Here is a 25310-nt window from a genome sequence, read left to right as displayed (position 1 = left end):
GAAGCATTCAACACAAAAAAGGACTGTGAGAATTTTCAATACATTTTCAAGTGAAGCAGAGCTGTGACTACTTTTAAAAAGGTATCTGGGTGTGGTAAAGGGATAATTTACCTATTAGCTAACTCAATAGGATTGATCTATATAGTCTCCTCCTGTTCATTAATTTATATTCTTACATTTTAACATCTGATATCAGTGGGTACTCCTTAAAAAAAGGATCACTTATCAGTAATAAAGCCAATTCACTAAGGCAGCTTTATCTATTCCTCTTCTCATTGCTTCTTTTTTAAAGTAAATCCCATTACAGATATACTAATGGCCATTTGCAACACCCACATACTAAAGACAGACAAGTCATGACTTCAGCCGATGGCACACATTAACACAATGATATGAACAGAGCAGACAAAAATCCCCCAAGTGTTTAACATATTCAGCTTCTCCCGTTTCTGCCCAAGACTTGTTTGTTCTCATATTTCTTCCTTTAATAGGATCTCATACATTATGTTTGAAATTGACATTTATATGTCTCACTGACTTCATTGTAAAACACCACATGTCCATCTTCGAGTGGAAATAGGGTGTAGTTTTATTGTATTTGTTGCTCCAAAACACAAAAAGCAAGGCACCCAAATTACATGTAAACTGAGGAGTAAAGATGAGTGTATAGGGGTCTTAAATATGCACAATAAATGGAACATTACTAATCATGGTATAAACCACCTGTAGCTCAACATAAGCAAGACAAAATAGTTGGTGGTGGACTTCCAGCATGCCAAAGAAACTGAGACCAGTCACCATTTAGGGCGAGGATGTGGAAGAGGCACAGAGTTACAAGTACCAGGGGTTCACCATAAACATCAAACTGGACTGGTCTGACAGCACTGTGGTGCTGAAAAAGAACAGCTAGAGCAGACATTACCTCCTAAGGAGCCCCGAGGTTCTGGAAACAATTTACCAGTCTGTAGTAGCCAGTTTATTGTGGTCTCCTGGCGTGGATATCAGAATATCAGATGATTTTCTCATATTATTTAATGTAGAAATACTGATAACTACAAGTAACGAGAAGCATATTATTAAAAAATGCTATTTTGATAGGGCAGCACGGTGGCGGAGTGGTAGCACTGCTGCCTCACAGTAAGGAGACCTGGGTTCGCTTCCTGGGTCCTCCTGGTATGGAGTTTGCATGTTCTCCCCGTTTCTCCGTGGGTTTCCTCCCACAATCCAAAGACATGCAGGCTAGGTGCAGTGGCAAAAGTAAATTGTCCTGTGTGTGCCCTGCCCTGGATTTGTTCCTGCCTTGTGCCCTGCGTTGGCTGGGATTGGCTCTAGCAGACTCCCATGACCCTATGTTAGGATATAGCAGGTTGGAAAATGACTGACTGACTGACTATTTTGATACATCTGTAGCTTCAAAGTTTGCTAACAATCTAAACAACCAGTCCATTTGTAGTGCTTACTACATTATTGCTTATCAATAGTGACAATAATGTAATTAGTAAGGTGGACATGGTTGCTCCTGAAAAGATAGTTAAGAAATCCTCAAGCACTCTTACACCATGGAAGACACCAAGAGTGTTTGATTTAAAGACAACATGCCAGAGAACAGAGAGTAAATGGGGAAAAACTAAATTGATAGTTCACTATGAAATATTGAAGGCTAAAGTAATGGAATATAACAACATAGTCCATCTTGAGCGGTAGAGCCACTCTCTAAATTTATAAATAATAGTGCTGGAAATCCAAGGATTTCATTCTCTATTATTTATAGTTTGCTAAACCCAGGTCACTCAATGGAATGCTTCCAAAAAACTACGTACTAGTTAAACTTGTGAGGATTTTTCTAAATTCTTTAATCACAAATATAATGATATTAGAGATACAGTAATATAGTATATTCTATATAGATATATAGATCCTATTAAATCCCATTATTACATTTTAAGCGAATTACATTCTTTCAACAGGATAGATTTACCCGATCTATAGAGAATAATTTCTCAACTGAAACCCTCCACCTGCGTCCTTGACCCAATACCAACAAGCTTTTTCAAAGAAGTATCCAATGTGCTAATTGACAGGGTGCTTGACATAGTCTGGGAAGATTCTCATATCTTTTATCTAAGTTTACTGTCTTAAGACTGCTGTTATTAAACCCCTGAGGAAACACAGAGGATCCCCAGGACTGAGTTTGAAAACCCCTGGACTAAAGTATGCTTAATTGTAAGTATTATGATTGTGCTTATGTCTTTGGAATTATGTTAAAAAAATCTGTGGAGAGTAAATACAAAGTCAGTCTATCTATCCACCCACTTTCCGAAACCACACATGCCAGAGACTATCGTAGCAACATGAATCACATAGTAGGCATCAATGCCCAATGATGTGCCAGTAAACCCCAGGACACTCTAAATAATAGTGGGCGTCCATTAGAGCCACCAATTAACCTAACACTTGATTCATGTGAACAAAGCCAAAATAGCCAGAGGAAAATCCAAGCAAGCATGGGGGGTTAATGTGCAAACTTTATATATAAACTGACCAAGCTGATATCCCACCTTCTACAGCAGTGAGGTAAAACTGATTTACTCCAATTTATAGACATTGAATAACTGATACTGTAAAGATAACTACACAAATACAACTGGAGGTGGACAGAGTTTATATTTATTTACTGTATGTAAAAACTGATTTGAATTTGAGTAAACAGAATAACATGGGTAGATAGAAGAGCTAAGTTGATGCCAGGAAATATATTGTTTAAAAAAGCTTCACCACTGCCTAAAATAAAGAAGTATATTCATGAGTGATGATATTTAGCTATGTTAAGCATGAGCCTAGACAGTTCATGCATACACCACAAAATGGACTTGAGAGGTCACACCTGCAATGTATTCTGTTTCTGTGTCATAGAAAGGATACAACACCAGCAGAGAAATGTTGCAGGAGAGCAACCCACCTTATTCAGGGAGAACATGGGAAGAACCAAAAAGCTGAATCTTTTTAGTGCAAGGAAACAAACACAAAGCATTTGTGACAGAAATGTTCAAAATTATCATGATAATAAGATGTCTTGCCCTTTGTTTATGTCATTCTGGGCTCACCAAAAGGTTCTGTTAATACTTACCATTAGTATTTGTTGATCAGAGGGAAAAAATATGTAAAGGTTGGAAGTTCAATGTAAATGTGCTCATTTGAAGAATTACTTGTTTATTTCATCTATTTTACATACTTCAAATACATGATAAAAACCCAGCCACAGGCGATGCACAAACCAGTGTGTTTCTTTGTGTCAGTCCCAAGCCCGGATAAATGGGGAGGGTTACGCCAGGAAGGGCATCCGGTGTAAAATTTTGCCAAATCAAAATGCAGACTACAATACAAATTTCCATAATGGATTGGTCGAGCCGCGGGTTAACAACGACCGCCACCAGTACTGTTAGCCAACAGTGTGCTGGCGGAAATTGGGCTTCTGTTGGCTGAAGAAGAAGAAGGAGAAGAAGAGGAGGGAGACATGTCTGGAGGCAGGAGGAGAGAAGGAAAGTAAAGAGAGTGGAACTGAGGGTAGGAACTTTGAATGTTGGCAGTATGACTGGTAAGGGGAGAGAGTTAGCAGATATGATGGAAAGAAGGAAGGTTGATATATTGTGTGTGCAAGAGACTAAATGGAAGGGGAGTAAGGCCAGGTGGATTGGAGGTGGTTTCAAATTGTTCTATTGTGGTGTCGATGGGAGGAGAAATGGAGTAGGAGTTATTCTGAAGGAACAGTATGTCAAGAGTGTTTTGGAGGTGAAAAGAGTGTCAGGCAGAGTAATGATTATGAAGCTGGAAATTAGAGGTGTGATGATGTGTGAGAAAGATTTTTGGAGTGAGTTGGATGAAGTGATGAACAGTGTACCCAAGGGACAAAAAGTGGTGATTGGAGCGGATTTCAATGGGCATGTTGGTGAAGGGAACAGTGGAGACGAGGAGGTGATGTTTAGGTATGGTGTCAAGGAGAGGAATAAAGAAGGTTAGAGAATAATGGATTTTGCCAAAAGGATGGACATGGCTGTGGTGAATACGTATTTTAAGAAAAGGGAGGAACATAGTGTTATGTGCAAGAGTGGAGGAAGATGCACACAGGTAGATTACATCCTATGCAGAAGAGTCAATCTGAAGGAGACTGAAGATTGCGAAGTGGTGGCAGGGGAAAGTGTAGTTAAGCAGCATAGGATGGTGGTCTGTAGGATGACGTTGGAGATCAAGAAGAGGAAGAGAGTGAGGGCAGAGCCAAGGATCAAATGGTGGAAGTTGAAAAAGGAAGACTGCAGGTTGAGTTTAGGGAGGAGGTGAGGCAGGCACTGGGTGGCAGTGAAGAGTTCCCAGACAGCTGGGAAACTAAAGCTGATGTAGTAAGGGTGACAGCAAAGAAGGGTGCTTGGTGTGTCTTTGTGGACCTGGAGAAAGTATATGACAAGGTGCCTCGAGAGGAGCTGTGGTATTGTATGAGGAAGTCGGGAGTGGCAGAGAAGTAGGTAAGAGTTGTACGATATTGTACGATAGAAGTGTGACAGTGGTGAGGTCTGCGGTAGGAGCAACGGATGCATTCAACGTAGACAGATTGACAGACAAGATTAGACAGGAGTCCCCGTGGACTATGATGTTTGCTGATGACATTGAGATCTGTAGCGATAGTAGGGGGCAGGTTGTGGAGACCCTGGAGAGGTGGAGATATGCTCTAGAGGGGAGAGGAATGAAGTTCAGTAGGAACAACACTGTAGTAGGTGACACTGACCAAAAAACAGAAGACAGAGCTGGAGGTAGCAGAGTTAAAGAATCTAAGATTTGCACTGAGTGTGACGAGGATGGATAGGATTAGAAATGAGCACATTAGAGAGTCAGGTCAAGTTGAACAATTGTGAGACAAAGTCAGAGAGGCGAGATTGTGTTGGTTTGGACATGTGCACAGGGGAGATGCTGGGTATATTGGAAGGATGCTAAGGATAGAGCTGCCAGGAAAGAGGAAAAGAGGAAGGCCTAAGTGAAGGTTTATGGATGTGGTGAAAGAGGACATGCAGGTGATGGGTGTAACAGAACAAGATGCAGAAGACAGAAAGATATGGAAGAAGATGATCCGCTGTGGCAACTCCTAACGGGAGCAGCTGAAAGAAGAAGAAGAAGAAGAAGAAGATATACCTGACAAAAAACTAGCCACACGTTTATTTGCTCTCTGCTTCTTGCAAGGCATTCCAAAAATAATTTGATTTGCTGGTATTTTTTTCTACTGTTTTCTGTGTCAATAATCTCATACAACTTTAATGATGCTGAGAGCTGATGACAGAGAATGAGAAAAGTGCAGTCAAAGCACTTTCCCACCCCCATTTCTTTTGCAAATACTGTTCTGATGTTTAGGTTTGCATTCTTATTGAGCTGCAACAACATTTTGCCGATAAGTGTTGCGCTGGTGGCTATAATAAGTTTCCCAAAATGCATTGTGTTCAAATGATAAAAGAAAGAACATATCCAGTGATATTAAGGGATCTGGGCTTTAGCCATCATGAAGAAGAGAAAAACAACATGCATTTAATTTTATTCTCAAGTTAAATTTCTATAAAATATCTTAAAGATTACACTAAAATAAAATTTGTACACTTTTTTAAACAATGTTTCTATAAACATAGACATATAAGAGACAGACACAGACACACACATAACATGTGAAACAGAAGACTTTTTAAAAGTATATCTTAATACAAATATTTATTCAGTGCATTGTTCTGTGTATACAACAAATAATAGTAAACAACTGGATGGTACCTGGCAGAATGCCAACTTGTACATACTGTTATTATCCTTGAACAGATTGGAACACAAGATCCAACACTTTAATACACTTAGCCTATATCATGCATCTCTAACCCAGTTGTTCCAGCTTTCTCCCATGCAACAGATAGGTTCAGAAATGAAACTCTAAATTTGAAACAAGATCCTCCCTGTAACTTGCATCATGATGATATAATGATAATAATAATATTCTGACTAAGGGTAAAGTGTGCCCACAGAAGTAAAGGGTCCTTTTACACACTTTATATTGTACAAGTCCAGTACAAGAAAAAAAAAAGTGTTTGCTCACTTTTACAAATAAGACATCTCCTATTAGAAAATAAAGCAAAAAAAAAAAAACATAAAAAAATGAAAGCCACTGAAAATTTTACAGGATACTTTTGGTATTTTGTTGTTGCTTTTTATGTATAAATACATAATCTGGAGTTCACAATTCATCCATTATATATAAATTAAATAATACAATAAGGATAATAGGGGAGTTCTGTAGTAATGGTTTTAGTTTGATCATAAGTAAACAATGGCCACACTCAGCCAATGACAGCAAATTAAGCTTTACAGCTTTACAGACATAGGCATACAACCACTCGTTACTTACAGACAGAGACAAACTACAAGACCAGAATCAAAACAGGGGACAAAAATATGTTCAGAATTGAATTCTAATTTTATTTTCTTTTCCTACTTTTTTTTCTTCCTTAGATCCTACAAACACCACCTCCGTTCCTTTTCTTTTTCAACTTTAAGTGACATGAGACTAAACTAGCAACTCTGTTGTGCTCACCTAATCTATCTGTACATTCTTCAGCACTGGCTTCTTTCATACATACTTTGACACATGGAACACAAGGAGTTGTGGGCTGAATAAAGAAAACTATAAAACACACACACACACACAGAAACAGAAAACAGTCATCAACAACAGGGTAACAAGCACTCAGCAGCAACAGGAAGGAAAATGGCAAAGGAGAATAGAGAATTCTTTAAACATGAAACTCCTTCTTCTAATTCAATCAATCCCTTTAGTTTTTTTTTCCTCAGCTCAAGTGACAACGGTCTCTTCACTCATATGAATTTGCTGGACGGATAGCCCTCTTCCAGCAGGAACTGGTACTGTTAACACTGCAGTTACTTGCTTCCTGAAGCACTCTGATGCCAATTAGAACAGAGATGAAATTTTGGATCTTTGATACACTGCCCAGTGGTCTTGAATGATGAACATTTATTCTACATTATCAGGACCTATGAATCCTTGAGTAACGAAACCCAGAAGAACTAATGTGTACTAATGAGAGTGACCCCTAGCAAGGTCAGGCGGCTTTATTGTCCATTGTTTTGTGTTGTATTCTTCTCTTACAGTATATATTTTGCTTGTTTTTGTCTTCAACCACAGATGAGGAGAGAAGATAAAGAGAGATAGAGACAGAGAAAGAAAGAGACAGAGAGAAGTCTGCTCGTCGTCATGAAGTCAACAGCATCCAGAGGTAAGTTTTGGAGAGGCTCGGCGGGCTCTTCAAGGCCCTGGCTACGTTGATTCATGCTGGCTCACCGCTTTACCGCCGTTCAACACCGCTGATGCACTTCTGCTCTTTGTGGGAGTGCCACTCCCAGATCGTGAGAACTCTGTGAGATCGTGAAGTGAAGGCTCTCTGTACATGGCAACTGCAACAATACAAGAAGGAACAGAAGGAGACAGAAAATGAGCAAGATCAATCACAAAGCATCAGCAAAGTGGCTTAAACCAATTAAGAAACAAACAAGAATGAGGCATGACGAGGTTTCTTATCCAACGGTTTAGCCTTGATAAAAAGGAAGATTTAGGTGCCTAGTATATATGCTAACCATAGCATGATGGATACAAGCAAAAGCATAGTAAATGTGAAACTTAATTGTCAGTTTTATAGACTACCCTGAAGACTTATTAGTAAAAAGAACCATGACCAATAACATTGAAACAAAATAAATCATACGGGAGTGTATACGAACAGAGAGGACAAAAAGTGGAACGAAAAAGGCAAAGTCCTTTACATGGTTGTGACTTTGTTCAATGTGCGATACATTAGATCATTGGAAACAACTTTCCATTTCAATGTTTGCATCCATCTCAACTTTTCTAAAAATACTGCTTTTTTTACATCTGGCAAAGAAGCTTTAATGCCTTATTGAAAAATATGCTTGAAATGCTCTCCGGCATTCATTTGTAAAAAGCTGTTAAATGTATGCTGCAAAAGGTAGCAAAAAATATCATGGTTAAAAGTAAAAAGTTGTGTGATGAAAAAAGCAGCTGTAATATGAAAACAACAACATAAAATAAATCATAAAAAGTCAGCCAGTCAGTCATTTTCAACCCTCTATATCCTAACACAGGGTCAGGGGGTCTGCTGGAGCCAATCCCAGCCAACACAGGGCACAAGGCAGGAAACAAACCCTGGGCAGGGTGCTAGCCCACCGCAGGGCACACACACACACACACACACACACACACACACACACACACACACACCAAGAACACACTAGGGACAATTTAAGATCATCAGTGTACCTAACCTGCATGTCTTTGGACTGTGGGAGGAAACCGGAGCACCCGGAGGAAACCCATGCAGACATGGGGAATCATAAAAAGTTTCAAATGATTTTTAAAGCTAAAAAAGAAAATACTTAAAAAACCAAATAAAAAAAAAATTGTCAACTAAAGTACTGCAGCACCGTTTGATCCTACGTACTGCCTTAATCTTTAAGTTTCGTCCTTTTGACAGTAATTATAATCTTATCTCAATGAAATACAGAAACTCAGTAGGCAGAGCTGAGCTGAAAACAAACACATGTCTCTCACCAGGCCTCCAAATGGATTTCTTACAATCTTAGACAGGAAATGAGATCCAGAATAAAAGCGATGGATGGATGGTTAAAATATTTAAGAAAATCTTTTGTGATCACCTCCCTCCAAAGTAATCTGACTTTATTTATACAAATCCCACAACTCAGCATGGACTAAGATGTTGCTTTTCGTACTTCTTTTTTAAAAGGTGCACTTCTTTTACTGTCTTCACACCAAGTCAACTTTGGTGGGTTCCATAGCCCAAAAATGTGAGAATTAAAATATTTTCCATATGGGAAAAAACAACCTTACCATTGAAAGCAATAATCTCAAAAAACATTATCTCCAACACTAAAGAAATAATTTGAAAGAAATATTCAGTAGAATAGGAAACATAACAGACGTTAAAGTGGCAATGCTACAAAGTTATGCTACTGGCAACTCTACATTGTGTGCTTGAGCGGGCTCAGAGATTAACAAGCCTGACAAGCAGGTTGGTTCCTACGGTGCAAATGATGGCTGCACAGGCATCAGCTTCCTGAGGCGCTAAAGTGGAAAAATTGAATACAGAAAATAAAATAAAAAGATAGTATGCTATGGAGTTCAGTAACACCACCAGCCAGGACATTCGGGGGCATAAATGTATATAATGATTTATTTGAATAAGCTATATTGATAATCTGTACTTTATTTTGCATATCCATTTCCTTGTGCAAGTAATTTTAGGCCTGTTTAGTATAATTTTTATTATCAGCCTTGGCTTTTTTTCCATTTGTCGTTTTAGCAGCTTAGATGAAAATACCAGATACCATGTGATTAGCAGATTGTCACACATTTACTTTCATTATAGATTTTATGAGATTCGTTACATTATATTTATTTTTATTTGTTCTTCACCCCTAGCAAGATGATCGCCAACTGTTAATAACACAGCACACACTATCTTCAATCTTCATCTGCCATGGTGATTGCTTTTCTCTTTTCATTTTTCACAACCTGGCTACTCTATTATGTCACAACACTGCAATCATAAGGAACCTGCTTATGCTGTCCAACAGCCTTGTCAGTCACAGCACCTTGTTGCTGTTGTTGTTGGATCCAGGATTGCATAATAAAGCTAGCTCTTTCCATTTTCTAAAACGTGACTGATGGCTAACCTTTGAGGATTATTTAACCCCTGGTCCACCAAAATGGATGGATGATTAGACAGTGAGCTAGTGGCTAACCAATAACCCAGAGGGCCTAGATGGCTTCCTCTCACTTTTAAAAAATAATGTTAATTCAATTTTACTTTTAGAACCACTGCTCTCATTTTTCCAGAACATAAATAAAACTGGAAAGATAAAATTGGTAACGAAATATAGATTCTAGGTTAAACATTGAACATAGAATCACAATGGCATTCTCAACATGCACATTTCTAAATGGAAGAATCACAAGTTTGCAATGAATAATAGGAATAGTGACATGAATGACTGAAGAGACAGTATGTGCATTGCTTGACGTGTGTAGCTAAAAGATAGTTTCATTTAGCTAGACTAAACCAAGTACAGGGGCCAATTCATTTCACAATACGATTACCATAAAATCAAAAATTAGGGGTTAATAACTTTCAGTACTTTTCAGACTTTTATAACTTGAAAGAATCTCTCTAATGCTTCCATCTATCCATCCATTAATTTTTGTAACCTGCTTAATTCAAGGTCATAAGGATCCAGAGTTCCAGTAGCACTGGGTGGAAGGCTGGAACTGACCTATTAACCTTTTCAATGCCACAGGTTCATACTATGGTGTGGCTATGTCGATCAAACGCACTTAATAAGGTGTGCACACAAAGCACTGCACAACTGGAGATTATATAATAAAATCACATAAAAATAAATAAATTTAAAAAAAAAACAACCCTTAAATTGATATCAACTTGTGGGCTGCTATTAAGCTCGACATGTAAAGGTTTGTGTCATATAATAGCAGACGTTCAATGTAAAGTGTAGTGCACCTTTAAGAGCACCAGTGGAAACTCTTCTCTACTAGTCTAACACTTTGTACTTGAGGGTGCCTTAGAATATAATAATGATTATAATACATTATTTATATGGTGCCTCTCCAATTCTTAAAGCACTTCACAGAAATTCAAAAATAACAAGGCATATACATCATATGAAACAAGTATTATCTGCATGAAACAAACACAAAAAAGAAATACAGGATAAGCAAAGCATTGAAATAGAGACAAAAAACTAGAATAAATTACAAAAAATACGAATACTACAAGAAAAACCTGAAAAAATGACATTGTTTGTGGAACAAACAGGAATCTTCCTGGGCATCTGGCCAAAGAGTTAAAACTGAAAGATGGGTCAGAAAGTCAAGGCAAAGTCAAACGCTTTCTGCACAAATGAGTTTTAAGTGTTTTTTGAAAGAATGAATTGAGTCAGATGATCTCATTAAATTCGGGAGGTCATTCCAAAGTCTGGGTGCTATAGAGCTGATGGCTCCATTACCCATTGAGCAAAGGTTAGCTTGGGACACAACAAGATCTTAGTGGGTGAACAGGAGCATAGTGATGGAGGGGGTTATTGACATAGTCTGGTGCAAGGCCATTTAAAGCTTAACAGGCTATTAGTAGAATGTTATATTCAGTCCTCCAAGATACAAGTAGGTAGTAAAGATGGAGCAGAATGGCTGTTATGTTCTTGCTGTTGTGGGTCTGTTTAAGGACTCTTGTTTTGAACCAACTGGAGCTGTGATAACAGATTAGAAGCAGCACCTGTCAGCAGGGAGTTACAGTAGTCAATGAGGGATGTAATAAAAGCATGAACAAGTTTTTTCTGTATCAGAAAGAGCAAACACAGCATATGTTACAGAAGTGGAAATAAGAAAAATTCTTAATGTGATGAATATGGGTACAATAAGAAAGGTAGAAAACACAAAAATGACACCAAGATTCCTAGCAGAAGAAGGTGGTCTGATAGCATCATCACCAAGGGTGACTGAGAAGGAGCTCATTTTCATAAGCCCAGTTTTAGTGCCAGTTAGCATGACTTTGGTTTTGTTGCATCTTAATTTTAAAGAGTTTTTTTTCCATCCACTTTTAATTTCACTGAGTCAAGTTGTGAGCTGACAAAGATCTGATGAACTTTCACTTTTAACACTGAAATAAATCTGAGTATAATCTGCATAAAATAATAACCCAGTCCAAATTTACAAATACTGTACAGTACTATGGCCATTGAGGAACACGTAAACATGGAACACCAGCGGGCTGAGAACACACTCCTGAGAAACTCCTTGTGTGACTGGCGCTAAGATGAACCTGCTGTTGCCAAGTATGGAAATATCAGGAGAATGCATGTATGGCAGAGCTGTTACAATATGTTGCTGGATGATTTTGTACTAAAGTTATATTTGCATTAGTAAGTTTTAAAATCTTATTGTTTGAACACAGGTGGACATGTCTTTCACAAAAGGACAAAAGGACAAGACTTTAAGTTAATCACATCTAAATTTGGGTGAAACAGCTCGTACATTTTGTTAAGTAGCCCACTAATTTAAATTCCTGCACTCTCCTAACACAGTTACTGTCTGAAATGGAAAAACTCGCATGCTGCATCACTGCAGCAACACTTTTGCAGCCATTCTGGCAAACATGAATTGTGAACACCTGATGAAAAAAAGAGGCAAAGCCAATTCTCAGTCAATTGCTGTCCTAGAAAAAAAATGATATTTTATAGTTTTCACCAAATGGTATTTTTTTATGCAGTTTGTTTGTGTTATATAGTATTTTTTTAATATATAATTCACATGCATTGACAATGTATATATAAAACACAAACAATTATTTTAAGAATTCTTTTAAGGGGGCAAATGTGTCTGGATTGGGGGGTCTAGCCCATGCAGGCTTCCTCATAGCATTGTCCCAGCTCACAACTAACCTAGAACATCTTTCTGAGATGAAGATCATGAATCGATGGTAGGCGCCTGGAACTGCATTGGAACAGCACCGTCTGTGCTACTGGTTTTCATAAAGCGAACCAAATTGGTTTAAATTCTGTTTCTTTTGTTTAATATTGCAGCATTTCTTCCAGCCTGATTTGTGATGCTTTTTTTCTATGCTTTTTTCTTTAGATTCTTGACTGGAAGAGCTTTTTTCCCCACAGTTTAGTTTGTGGTTTAGAGGACACGGCCGACTGGTTGGCATGAATGATTTCACTTTAACAGGCTCTGTCCTTGCTTTATATGACGACAGGTAAATTAAGCTCCCTCTAACATCACTGGACTGGAACAAGAATGTTGAGCAGAGACATAGAACTAGGACTGCATGCTTAATTTGCCGACAGCTAGTAATTGCAACTATGAAGCCATGCTGCGCATCCAAATGACTTTAGATATATTAGTGAGGATTGAAAAATCTATACTTGTCATTTTTTCAAGTGAGAGGCATCTACAGTTAGTGAAATAGTATAATGCAGCAAAGAGAATAATTGAAAACTTTGCTTATATTAGTCATTCATTTTCTGACTCTTATTGTGATATTGAAACCTATTCTAGCAACATCGAGCACACAGCAACAAAAACATTGTATGACAGGTCTTCGTGGAGCACACAATTTAGCACACCCAGGTTCACTGTTTTTCATTGAGATAAGATTATAATTACTGTCAAAAGGACGAAACTTAAAGATTAAGGCAGTACGTAGGATTAAAGGGTGCTACAGTACTTTAGTTGACAATTTTTTTTTATTTGGTTTGTTAAGTATTTTCTTTTTTAGCTTTAAAAATCATTTAAAACTTTTTATGATTCCCCATGTCTGCATGGGTTTCCTCTGGGTGCTCCGGTTTCCTCCCACAGTCCAAAGACATGCAGGTTAGGTACACTGATGATCTTAAATTGTCCCTAGTGTGTTCTTGGTGTGTGTGTGTGTGTGTGCCCTGCGGTGGGCTAGCACCCTGCCCAGGGTTTGTTTCCTGCCTTGCGCCCTGTGTTGGCTGGGATTGGCTCCAGCAGACCCCCATGACCCTGTAGTTAGGATATAGCAGGTTGGATAATGGATGGATGGATGGATGTTCACTTATAGTGGGTCAATACAGAACTGCCAGTCAGGCTAACCTGCACGTCTTTAGTCTACACCGGGAAATTGGAGATCGCAGACAAAACCACTCCGACACAGTGAGAATGTGAAAAATCTACAGTACTTCCTGGGCCAGGTAGTTGTGAGTTGTGTACATTATTTAATAGAGAAAAATTACATATATGGAAATTTATCTTTTATTATAGTTTTATTGATTTTGCTACAAACATAGAAAAATCAATTAAATCAGTACTCATGAATTATATCCAAAAGCTTTCTTATCTTTTCCTAATTCTAAAACTATTTAATTTTAAAAGATACATTTACATGAAAAATGCATAACTGACTCATTGTCCATAAATTTTCACAACTGGTAGAGAATGCAAACAGCAGCTCACAATGTACTTTATGGCTAGGCAGCACATTTAAAATCAAAAGCTGCAGTTTTGTCATTTTTGTATTCAAATTTCGTTTTCTGAAACTGGTGTTTAAAGTGGATTTGATGTAAACTGTAAAACCAGTTTCTTGGCTAAAACCCTCATCTCTTATTCACTGTGTGACCCTAAGCCATTCATTTAACATGTCAGAGATCAATTTCAGACGCATCAATATAAGCGTATTATACAATAGTAACTGGCATGTCAATTGGGATAAAAGTTTCAAGAGAAAAAAAAACTGCAACGATTTTTCTAATCATGTAAGTTAAAATGCACTTTACTAAAGATAAGTTCTAATTATGTTCACAGTGATGACGACAGAATGCTTTCCACATCAGATAAATAGCATTGATGGCTTTTTTTAGACTTTGCTTTCAAATATATATATATATATATATATATATATATATATATATATATATATATATATATATATATATATATATATACTGTATATACATATATACATATAAAATTATATCTCAAAATAACCAGTTAAATAAAAAAAAATCTTTAAAATACACAATACCTAAAAACAAAGGCCTTATAACAGCAATTAATTTATTAAATGCTAAAAAAAAATAAAACTTCCTATAATATTTTGCCAAAATTTCTTTCTGAATTTTCAATCCATAGGAGTGCAATCTGCAAACTTGCAGTTTGAAGTCTGAAGAGTCAATTACGATTTACCTTTTAATGGTTTCGGAAGAAAGTGTGCTGCTGGTTTATTTTTCTTCACATGGTTCCCCTTCATAATTTCACCTTCTTTGTTAAGGCCCAAGTACCATCCTCTGCCGGACTGCTGCTGTCTGTAAATCATTGAGGAGTATGTGACATAGTAGTTTTCAAATACTGACTCTTTGAACTTGCATTCTGGTGTGAAATGTTCCTGAAAAAGACAAATGAAAATACAAAATGTCAATTATACCAATGGATATTTAGTACAAATGTGAGGAGAAGAGGTGTATTGAAAGGCACTGGCAAAGACTAAAGATAAAACAAAATACCCATCAACTACTGCTTATTATAATTAATTGTACTATAAACTTCCAATTATTGACACTGATAAAAAGTGATGTTTGAGAAGAATTTCAGTTTCCAGTATAATTTACTCATTAAAGTAATTTAATGAAATTACTTTGTACATTAATTCACTACTCAATCAATCCATCAACCAGCTTTCTTCAGTAATGTAATGTCAACCATGTAACCTGACTACTTTTCAATCCCCACATTTAAAGTTTACCAAACATGCTTTAGTTCAACATGGGTATAGCCTTTTCAGAATATTCCTGTCATTCCCTTATTCTTTTGCAGTCAGTTTGTCACACCACACATCCTTCAGCTACTGCTTATTGGATTAATACTTAAAGAAACAAATGCATCATCGAGACAATGGTGTTACTCCTTTACCATGGAAAACATTTAATGGCAAAATTCAGTAAAGGAGGCAAACCAATAAAGCATTTTCTACTATGTCAAAAAGATTACAGTAAAAAAACAACTCCATACATGACAAGTACAGGCATGGATAGATACACAGAAGGGATGAAAAGTCATGCTAAACATTCAATACAAATGTAAATGTTTTGCTTTTCAATAAGTACTAGAAAAAAGGAACAAAAACAACAAAAAAGGTAATGCAATCCCATAAAATACATCTGTTTATCTTCTGAAACAAAATTATATTGGTAAGGGCCATTGTGGTCTGATATTGTATCAGTTAAACGTGTTCCGTTAGAAAACTCTCTGGGCTACTGAAAACAGAAAGCAACTAAATAAAGAATAATGGAGAAAAAGTCATACTATTGGAGATTAAAAGTAAACAGTTGCAGCTAACAAAGGGTGAAATACTTTATAAAATATCTTCGCTGACACCTTTAAAACTACTGTATATATTATCCAGTTTCATATTTTAAGTGTATGTATGGTATTGGATTCTTAGGAATAAGTAAAATAAGTTGGCTTCCTAAAAAGGACTATGTCAGACTCAACACTAAGCAGAAAGCCCCAAAGAGAGCTATAAGAGGGTATAGCTCTGTTGAGACACCAGGGTCATTTAGGAGATGTGCTCACATTTATCCCCGAGTTTGCTGTGGCAGAGTCATGATTAAGATATCCCACCAATATCTGTGATTAGACACCTACTGTATCTTAAAAGGTCAACAAAATTAAGAGCATCAAAAGACTTAATTTTGTACAGATATTTAGAACAAAACACCCTTGGGTGGTCCTCGTTTGACATTTCTGCAGCTAGCTACACCGACACCCAAAACTGACAAACCACCAGTGGTGCGTGTGACTAACAGAACTTTACTCAAGATGTGACCAGAAACTTAGTTATTATGTGGAGATAGCTGCATGCCTAACTCAATTTTTTTTCCTCTCCAAGTGTTAAATAAAATGTATCATATCTATAGTCCAGAATGGATTAAATGTTGATTATGGCAAACACTTTATGTTTTTTCCTTTTTTTTAAATAAATTCACATATTGAGTACCTCTTCCTTAAAATTATTGGAAAACCTGCCATTTTAAATCAAGCTCCTGGAGCTTTTTTCCATTCTTGTTTTTCTTCTTTAATAAGCCTTTTCACATTGCTGACTCTCTGACTCTTCCTTGAGATAAAACTTGACAGGGAGAGCTTTATACAGTGTGCACTCATTACTTTAAAATATACAGCTATGCCACATTCACAGGCCACTCTGCAATCTAATCAAACACTTTATGGTACTGAAACGGGTTTCTGCTGAAATGATCATGTCATTACCTTTACACAAAACCTCAAATGACGTCACAAAATAGAAGCTTGCACATTAAGCAAATAAATGATCAACAGTAAATGCCACAAATGACCTACTCTTCGCTGAACAACATAGAAGGAGAGTTTCTTCTAAAGTCAAAAAGACAATAATATGCAATACAATGGGCAGAATTAACATTAATGCTTTACTCATTAAAGATGCATTTTCTTTATCTTTCATTGGAAAGTGCTGCTGTTTTCATCTTTCACCACACTGTTATGCTAGAAGTGTTATAGCAGTATAATTTCCTAATTTGTTTGTTCTGTTATGTATTATATCTTAAAATCTGTGTAGCCAGCAGTGCTTATTAGAGTTCTATATATGGTACAAATGATGTGAATAGACTGAATTGTTCATTGGTGGGTAAAGCACATCAAAGAATATTGTCCTTAATGTGGAGGAAAATAATTAACCTCTACTGAAGACAATTCAAGTAATTAAAAAAATACATTGGAAAATGTTCAAAGTTTATTTCATTACAATGTGACAGCCTTAGTTCTGTAAAACCACTACTTATCTAACTCATGTCTTTCCCCTTCTTTTTCAGTTGATAATGGAAATCCATCCACACAATGCAGATAGTAATTTATTAATGGTGCCCTATAAGTTGACAATGAGAAATTGGAAAAGACTTGTGTAAAGATGAAATTAGCCACACACTATTCTTAATGCATTTTATTCATTTTTTGCAACTACAGATTCTTTTATAATAGCTCCTGCCTTCACTTTGATTCAAATAAGAAAGGCTTATTATTTTTCTAGGTAGCACATTGAAGTACTAGTTAGCACCGCTGCCTCACAGGAAACCCGTCTCAGATCATGACTTGTTCACTGTCTCTGTGCAGTTTGCACATACTCCCAATATCTATGACCAAATCTCCTAGAGCCCAGGTTTCTTCCAGCATCTCAAATGTCTGCAAGATGGACTAAATGGCATCTCTAAATTGCCTCAATGCCAGTGAGTATGAGTATTTACAAAAGGGTACCCTATGATAGACTGGCATATCATTCAGAACTGGTTTCTGGTTTGCACCTAATGCTGCAATCATGAGTATAGAAAATGGATTGACGAATTTAAGGATGATGACTTTATAATTACATTGACAATGTTTCAAAAATTGCAGTCTGACATTTTTTGACTTATGCCTACCTACTGTATATTGTGAAAAATTCCCTGGGACGAAGGCTTAAAGTTATACATTTTAATAATTAGTGTTGTAAAGCTAAACCATATCAGAGGAAACAAATAGGATCAAATACACATGCTAAAATCACAAAAAGATTTTAAAAATGACCAAAGCAGAGGTTTATGTTCTGTACTGTTACTCTGCCCAAGTGCAGAGCTCTGTGCCAACTACTGGAATCTTGGGCCTATATGTTGGGGGCCTATGGGCTGTCTACATGCTTGTTGTTTTGTTAAGCCAATTAAAGATGTGTATCGGACTCTACAGTCCAAATTCCAATTGTGATGTTATTGAATATGATATAAAGGTGCAGCCAAGGCTAAACAGGAGAACATGATAATTGCATTTGTTATGTGATGTGCTTCTTTGCTTCACCAGATCACGTTGCTGCAATCACTTTCCTCTTTAAAATCACTCACAAATATGTTAACTACATAAGATCATTACATTGTGCAGCTTTTAAACTTATCTAAGGATGGCCTTGCTATAGAGTAGCTTGTTACAATAAGCAAACAGAGGGGTTGACATGCAAATACAGTAACACACATTCAAACAAAACTTAATCAATCATTATACACTGATACAAGCACAAATTTCTGAACATATTGTGACAAGATTTACTGCCTCTCCACTCTGTATTTAGAAGTATGGCTCAAGGTACCTATGGTCTATACGTATGAAACTGTATATGATGACTGAAAAGCATTCATAAGTTTCAATATTTACCAGAGGAAAAGGAAAAGAGAGTCTATCAATTTTAGCAAACAAAAATTCAAGAACAATCATCTATAGTATAAACGCAGTCAAGTCTGAATTAGGCAATGACATACATGGTAACTGTCAATGAAAAGGTATTAAGTTCATAAAGGGTGAAAGATAAATATATTCATATTTCTAATTGTACTGGAACTCATACAATGAGTTTTCAAAGAAAGACTCACAATTTAGCTTCAGGATCACTGCAAGAAACCACCACAAGAAAATAACCAGCACAAAGGCACAACCTGCAACTTCAAAGCCCCTTTGTTGAATTAGATTTTCAAACCAGTAGCTATTTGTTTTAAAAGTAATGATGAATTAACAGCTCTTCTTGTTCAGCATCCTGATCCCTTTAAGCTTGAAATGATGACATAAAGGCAACTTGCCATTTATGAGACTGTCACTCTGTGACACAGTTTCCTCAGACATGCAGACACAAAAAAGTGTAACAATCAAGTGAAATACATTCACATCCAAGTAACTGAGTATTCAGTTCCATAAATGACAATGTCAATGTCAATTTATTTATATAGCACATTTAAAACAACATAGGAATGCTGTGGCCAAAGTGCCTTACAATAAAGGAAGAACAAAAAGCAACAATTAACATAAATAACATAAATAGAAATAAATAAAAGAACATAAATAAAATACTGTAAATAATAAATAGAAGTAAGATTACATAATCACAATAAGGAAACCATCAGTATTACTGAAGGTCACGGAAAGCAAATAAATAGAAATGAGTCTTTAATCTTGTTTTGAACAGTTCAATTGTAGTCGACTCCTTTATGCAATGAGATAAAGAGTTCCACAGGCGAGGAGCAGCAGCTGCAAAAGCCCTGTCCCCCTTAGTTTTACACTTGGTACGAGGGACAACAAGAGACAACTGACCAGTGGCCTCATGTATAAACGGTGCGTACACACAGAAATGTGATGTATAAAACCTAAACTTGGCGTAAAGACACGTACATTTCCACAGTAGTTCATACCCTCTCGTACGCAAGTTCTCCGCTCGGTTTTGCAGACTGGCGGCACCCAGCGTCAAAGCAATGCTACTGTTCCTGTGTGGTTGATCTTTCTTTTTCAGATCCACATCCCTGATGCAGTTTTATAAATAGACTGAAATTAACTGCATATTGTTTATTAGTTTAAGGCATCTGATTGTAATTAACCTGTAACAATATAATGGTCCACGAAATGGCCAAACTATTCCAAATACCATAGCTGCTTTAGCGTTGTTACTCTCACTGCACCTTCCTTTTCTTCTATTAGCTGCTCCCGTTAGGGGTTGCCACAGCGGAATCATCTTTTTCCACATTACTCTCACTACACCACTCGGAGAAGCTGATCGGAAAGAGAATTATCGGTATACAGCATCAAGCACATGCTGCATCAGCCATGCTGTCTATTGAACTGCTTCTCACACGACAAACGCTTCAAAACCTTTCCTGTATGGACCTGTATGGAGTTTCATCCCAAGAGCTCTAAACGCAATCAATCAGTCCATCAATTGCTCCTTGTAGAACTGTTTGTACTTATTTGTACAATCACCTTACTGTAAACTTCCAATGCAGTTATAATATTGCACAACCTTAGCCACTTTATAAAGCGCGTATTTACATATGATGACGATATCATTTTTAAGATGAAATACAGCAAAATATGTTTATTATATTATACAAATAAAAATGTAACTTTATTTAAATAATCTAATTATTAACAATATAATCTATATTGTTAATAATTAAAGGACACGGTGTTGCTGCGCTAGCAAGGATCTGGCGCTCTGTTCACGGATTGTTCCTGCCTCGCACTGTATGCTTCACTGGGACTGGCGTGAAGGATGGAATAATTAAACATGTACTACGAAGATATTTCAGTGTTCCTTAAAAGTTTTGAAGAATCAGCATTGTAAGCTTACAGATGGCTTAATGTCTATTACAGAGCTGATTGTGTGGCGACTGGGTATTTGGAGAAAGAAAGGTAAGGACTGGAATTCGGGGTAATACGTTTGAAAGAGACAGTACTGCTGCAATAACTTCATCGAAGGTCGCGCACAATCACTGCGCCACCGTGTTCCCCTGTTTAATAACATGCTTTAACTCCTATCATCATGAAAATTATATCAAGCATACATCTCAGTATTTTAATTATTCAGAGAGCTGTAATATTACGAATGTAATGGATTCAGTGTCCTGTTGGAGGAACAGAAAGCCTGGAAGCACGTAGTGATTCACACACATAGAGCACATAGAAGATCAAATACAAAGCATTTAATGTGCTACTTTAGTTACGATGGGATTTGATAAACTAGTAAATTAAACAATTTTAAGATGAAATTTATGATGTTCTACTTTAATGACAAAATAAACTACGTGATTAAAATGGAAATTTCGAGATTAAAGTTGACATTTCGTGCTTTTTTCCCACTGTGTGCCTATTTTTTTTTCTCTGTACCCTAATGAGCTTTCATATGAAACTCGGACGGTGGGCTACGACTTGCCTTTTCACGACGACTTTGATATGTGACAGCTTCTTTTTTATTTCGGGCACTGTGCGACTTTGTGAACTTGAGCTTTCGAGTTTCTCCGACATGCTATGTCACTCGATCAACTTCCTTTTGTTGTTTATACCACTGTTTAAACCAACAAATAGTAAGTTTTTCTTTGCCTCCACTTGGTATTCGCTTAAATTCTTCTATTCCCCCCCTGTGCTTTTCCCATTGTCTTTTCACAGAACGCAGAGCTTAAGGGCTATTTATATTGATTTGCATATTCAAAGAGTTGTAATTCCGGGAGGAGTTGGGGCAGGACAGCAGGTGTGTTCACGTACGTTACTTTTCACGCTGACTGGGATTTATGTAGCAGAAGAACGTGGAAGTTGGTGAACGCACAGATTTATGCATCTGGATTTTTCTGGGTGTAAGCACATTTTGGCTTTTGTGCTTACGTAACGTTATAGTGCGAATTCTACGCATGGCGTTATGCATGAGGCCCCAGAAGATCTAAGCATTCTAGATGGTTGGTGTAAAGCACACAATTCAGATAAATAGGCAGGAGCAAGCCCATGTAAAGATTTAAAAACTAGCAATAAGATTTTAAAATCAATTCGAAAACTGACAGGCAGCCATTGTAAAGAATCTAATATTGGAGAAACAGAATCAGACTTTCTTGCCCCAACCAGAAAGCGAGCAGCAGCATTCTGGACCAACTGTAACCTGCATATCAGGGATTTACTAATCCCGGAATACAGCAATTTGTAGTAATCAAGGCGAGAAATCCCTAGAAGATAAAAAATAGTCTTGATCTTATGAAGATGAAGCTGGAAAAAGCAACTCTTAACTACAGAATTAATCTATTTCTCAAAAAAGAGGTTACTGTCAAAAATAACACCAAGATTGCAGTCTTGAGGTTTGCAAAAGACAGAGAAAGAACCGAGAAGTCCAAGACCAATTTGGGCTTTAGCTGATGGACCCATAATAAGCACCTCTGTTTTATTTTGATTCAGATCAAGAAAATTATTAGCCATCCAGGATCTTAGTTCAAAAAGACAGTTGTGCAGTTGATTTATTGTAGAGTTGCAGAATGGAATTTAAACCTGTGTATCATCAGCATAGCAGTGAAAAGAAATGTTACATTTACTAAAAATAGCTACAATAGGGTGAAGGTATATAGAGAAAAAAATAGGACCCAAAATGGATCCCTGAGGAGCAGTAGATGAAAAAGAGGAAGTTAAAGTCACTGAAAAGTGTCTACCAGTTAGATATGACCTGAACCAGTTAAGAGTAGTCCCTTTAAGCCCAACAAAATGTTCAAGCTGCAACAGCAATATCTCATGGTCAATAGTGTCAATGGCAGCAGACAGGTCAAGGAGGACAAGGACTGCATCGCCACCTGAGTCAGTAATAATAGAGATGTCATTGAATACTTTCAGGAAGGCCGTCTCAATACCATGATAACGCCTAAAGCCAGATTGGTAGATCTCAAATAAATTATTGGAGTTAAGGTGATCAACCAATTGGTTATAAATAATTCTTTCTAATATTTTAGCCAGAAATGGCAACTGGGAAATTGGGCAAAAATTGGCTAAAATACCAGGATCTAATTCTGCCTTTTTTAGACAGGGATGCACCGCAGCATGTTTAAAAAAATGAGGGCACAAAACCATCACTAATAGAATCATTGATAATGGCTGATAAAGATGGGCCCAAAACATCAAAGGCTTCCATTAAGAGTTGTGGTTGTACAATATCAAGAGGACTGAGAGTAGGTTAAAGGGTGTCAATGGTACTTTTTAACTGTGAAAGTGAGACAAGATCAAAAAATTCCAGGTCAATGCCATGATTAACAGTAGGAAGTTCATAGCCAGTTGGAACAATACCACAGCAGATTGTATCATTTTACTGACAAAGAATGAAAGAAACTGCTCACATGAAAGAACAGTACTATTTAATCCTGTCACAGAATAGTAAGTGTAATTGAGAACTGCATGGTGGTCCAGTGCCAGCTTCTGTGTTTAAATGTTTACTTTGAGTGTATTCTGTGTGGCGTATATGTACTCCCCAAATGGCTTACTTGATGATTGCTTTTCTCATGTTGAAATCATGACTTGCTCTGTTAGCCTGTCAAGGTGTTAACACGGGGGGTACTGAACAGATGAAATCTAAAAATATCTCTGCAGGACTCTAACACTGTATCTACACACCACATATGGCAAAACATTATTCTAAACATCACAGCGCTAGATATTGTATATGTACAGTTTGCTTGCTGAGAAATATAGTATGTGTAAAGAAGTCCTTGAGTACATTTAACTGTAAGTATGCATAGATATACTGCTTAGTAGTGGGCAACAGTATACCTGTTGATCCAGTATATTAGATGAAATCTTCTTCTGCCATTGATTAAGAGAAAACTGTTTTACTGGTGTGCTAAAATTTTGAAGAATACGTGTGACCACAAGAAAAACAATAGATGTGAAAATATGTGCATGCAAAAGGAAACAGGAAATGTAATTTTGTGTCAGTGTATTAGTGTATAGACTTCATTTTTGTATACCTGATGCCTGCTCTTAGGTGTTCTGGGTGTACAGGTCTACTTCAAAGGCTCCCTCCTATCAGACTTACAAAAATACAATGCAATTATCATTTTTTTATCAGAAGAAAATTTAAAAAGATTAGCAAAACTATTAACAAGTTATACAGTATTTATATAAATATGATAAATACTGTATGTGATTTCATGCACCTGCTCAAACAGATGGTGCAAGGGAGCAGGGTGTTTCTCAGAGGTAGGGTGCTAGAATTCCTCAGTATAGTAGAACTTGGAGAGCTGGGAGGTCCAGAACAAACATCTCCAATCTCATGGATTCACAGCTTAACCTAGGCAGTGACCTGGTAACAAATAGATGGTACTGTACTCGGAGAAGTTCAAAACAGAGCTCTACCTGATAGGCAGTGCTCGGCATTAACAAACATCTTAATATGAGAGGTTGCCCCAGACAGGGACAATAAAAATGTCAGAAAAGATCTTAGAGATCTGTCTGAGAACCTTGCTTTCCATGCTACAGAGCATAAGGAGTTTAATCCATAAGAAACTGGACGGTGAATAATAACTTAGTGTTTTCATTTATCAATTGGACTTTAAAAGCCTCAAAATTAATTTGAAGAATATCCTTCTCACTTACATTGAACCACTTTTATTTAGATTAACAACTTTCTTTCCTTGTTCTCTAGCTTCAAGGGTCAAGCCAGTTGGGGATTCAGGCTGTCAAGCAAACAAGTAATAAGAGGTATTTTTATGTCAGTAATTTTACAAGTAAAAGATTTTAGGGTTTCACGCAAAGAATTGAAAAATACTTTTACTTAATCCCTATAACCTATAAGGAGACTCTAGAAAAAGCCAGATAGGTGGATTTTAACGTAATAAATATGAACTGCATTTTCAAAAATCCTCTGAAAATTGCAACCCACTTTAAGCAAGTTGTGACTATGCTTTAACATATGTTAACTTTCACACCATAGCCTTTATATGAAACATTATTATTCTGATTGATTGGTAATTAATGTATAGTATTGTAAATGACAATAACTCACTTATCTCAAAGTATATGGTAAATGAGAGTGACAGCAAATGATGCTATGCATCTGAGGTGTACATTTACAGAATGTGGAATGAATGTATTTTTACTCTCATTTGGGCAAAAATTACCAAGTAAAACTGAGAAATACACAATGACATATTGTATATATATATAAGCAAAACATTCCAGTAAAATGTATTAAAATGCATTTGTTTATGTATGGAAGGAGTGAAGGAGATGTCATAGTTGCAGCCAAAGAAGGAGATGATCTTCAGTAAACATAACGTTCATGAAGTGAGAGAGAGACAGACACTGCATTTCATGATGT

The 25310-nt window shown here is 36.8% G+C and overlaps 1 protein-coding gene across 7 annotated transcripts in view; it reads right to left on the bottom strand.

Moving 5' to 3' along the window:
- Positions 1-5713: 5713 nt before the first annotated feature.
- LOC120537309 (fibroblast growth factor 13) overlaps positions 5714-25310 on the bottom strand; it is a 408897-nt gene continuing 389300 nt past the window's right edge. For all 7 annotated transcript variants that reach the window (XM_039766164.1, XM_039766163.1, XM_039766169.1 and 4 more), the window contains 2 exons: positions 14843-15041; positions 5714-7488 (listed from right to left, as the gene is read on the bottom strand). In XM_039766164.1, the coding sequence (XP_039622098.1) occupies positions 7352-7488; positions 14843-15041 (336 nt within the window). In that variant the 3' untranslated portion in view covers positions 5714-7351. The remainder of the gene's footprint in view (positions 7489-14842; positions 15042-25310) is intronic.

Source organism: Polypterus senegalus, chromosome 10 (assembly GCF_016835505.1).
Source record: "Polypterus senegalus isolate Bchr_013 chromosome 10, ASM1683550v1, whole genome shotgun sequence".
Lineage (NCBI taxonomy): Eukaryota > Metazoa > Chordata > Cladistia > Polypteriformes > Polypteridae > Polypterus > Polypterus senegalus.
This window is presented reverse-complemented; position numbering and strand designations above follow the sequence as displayed.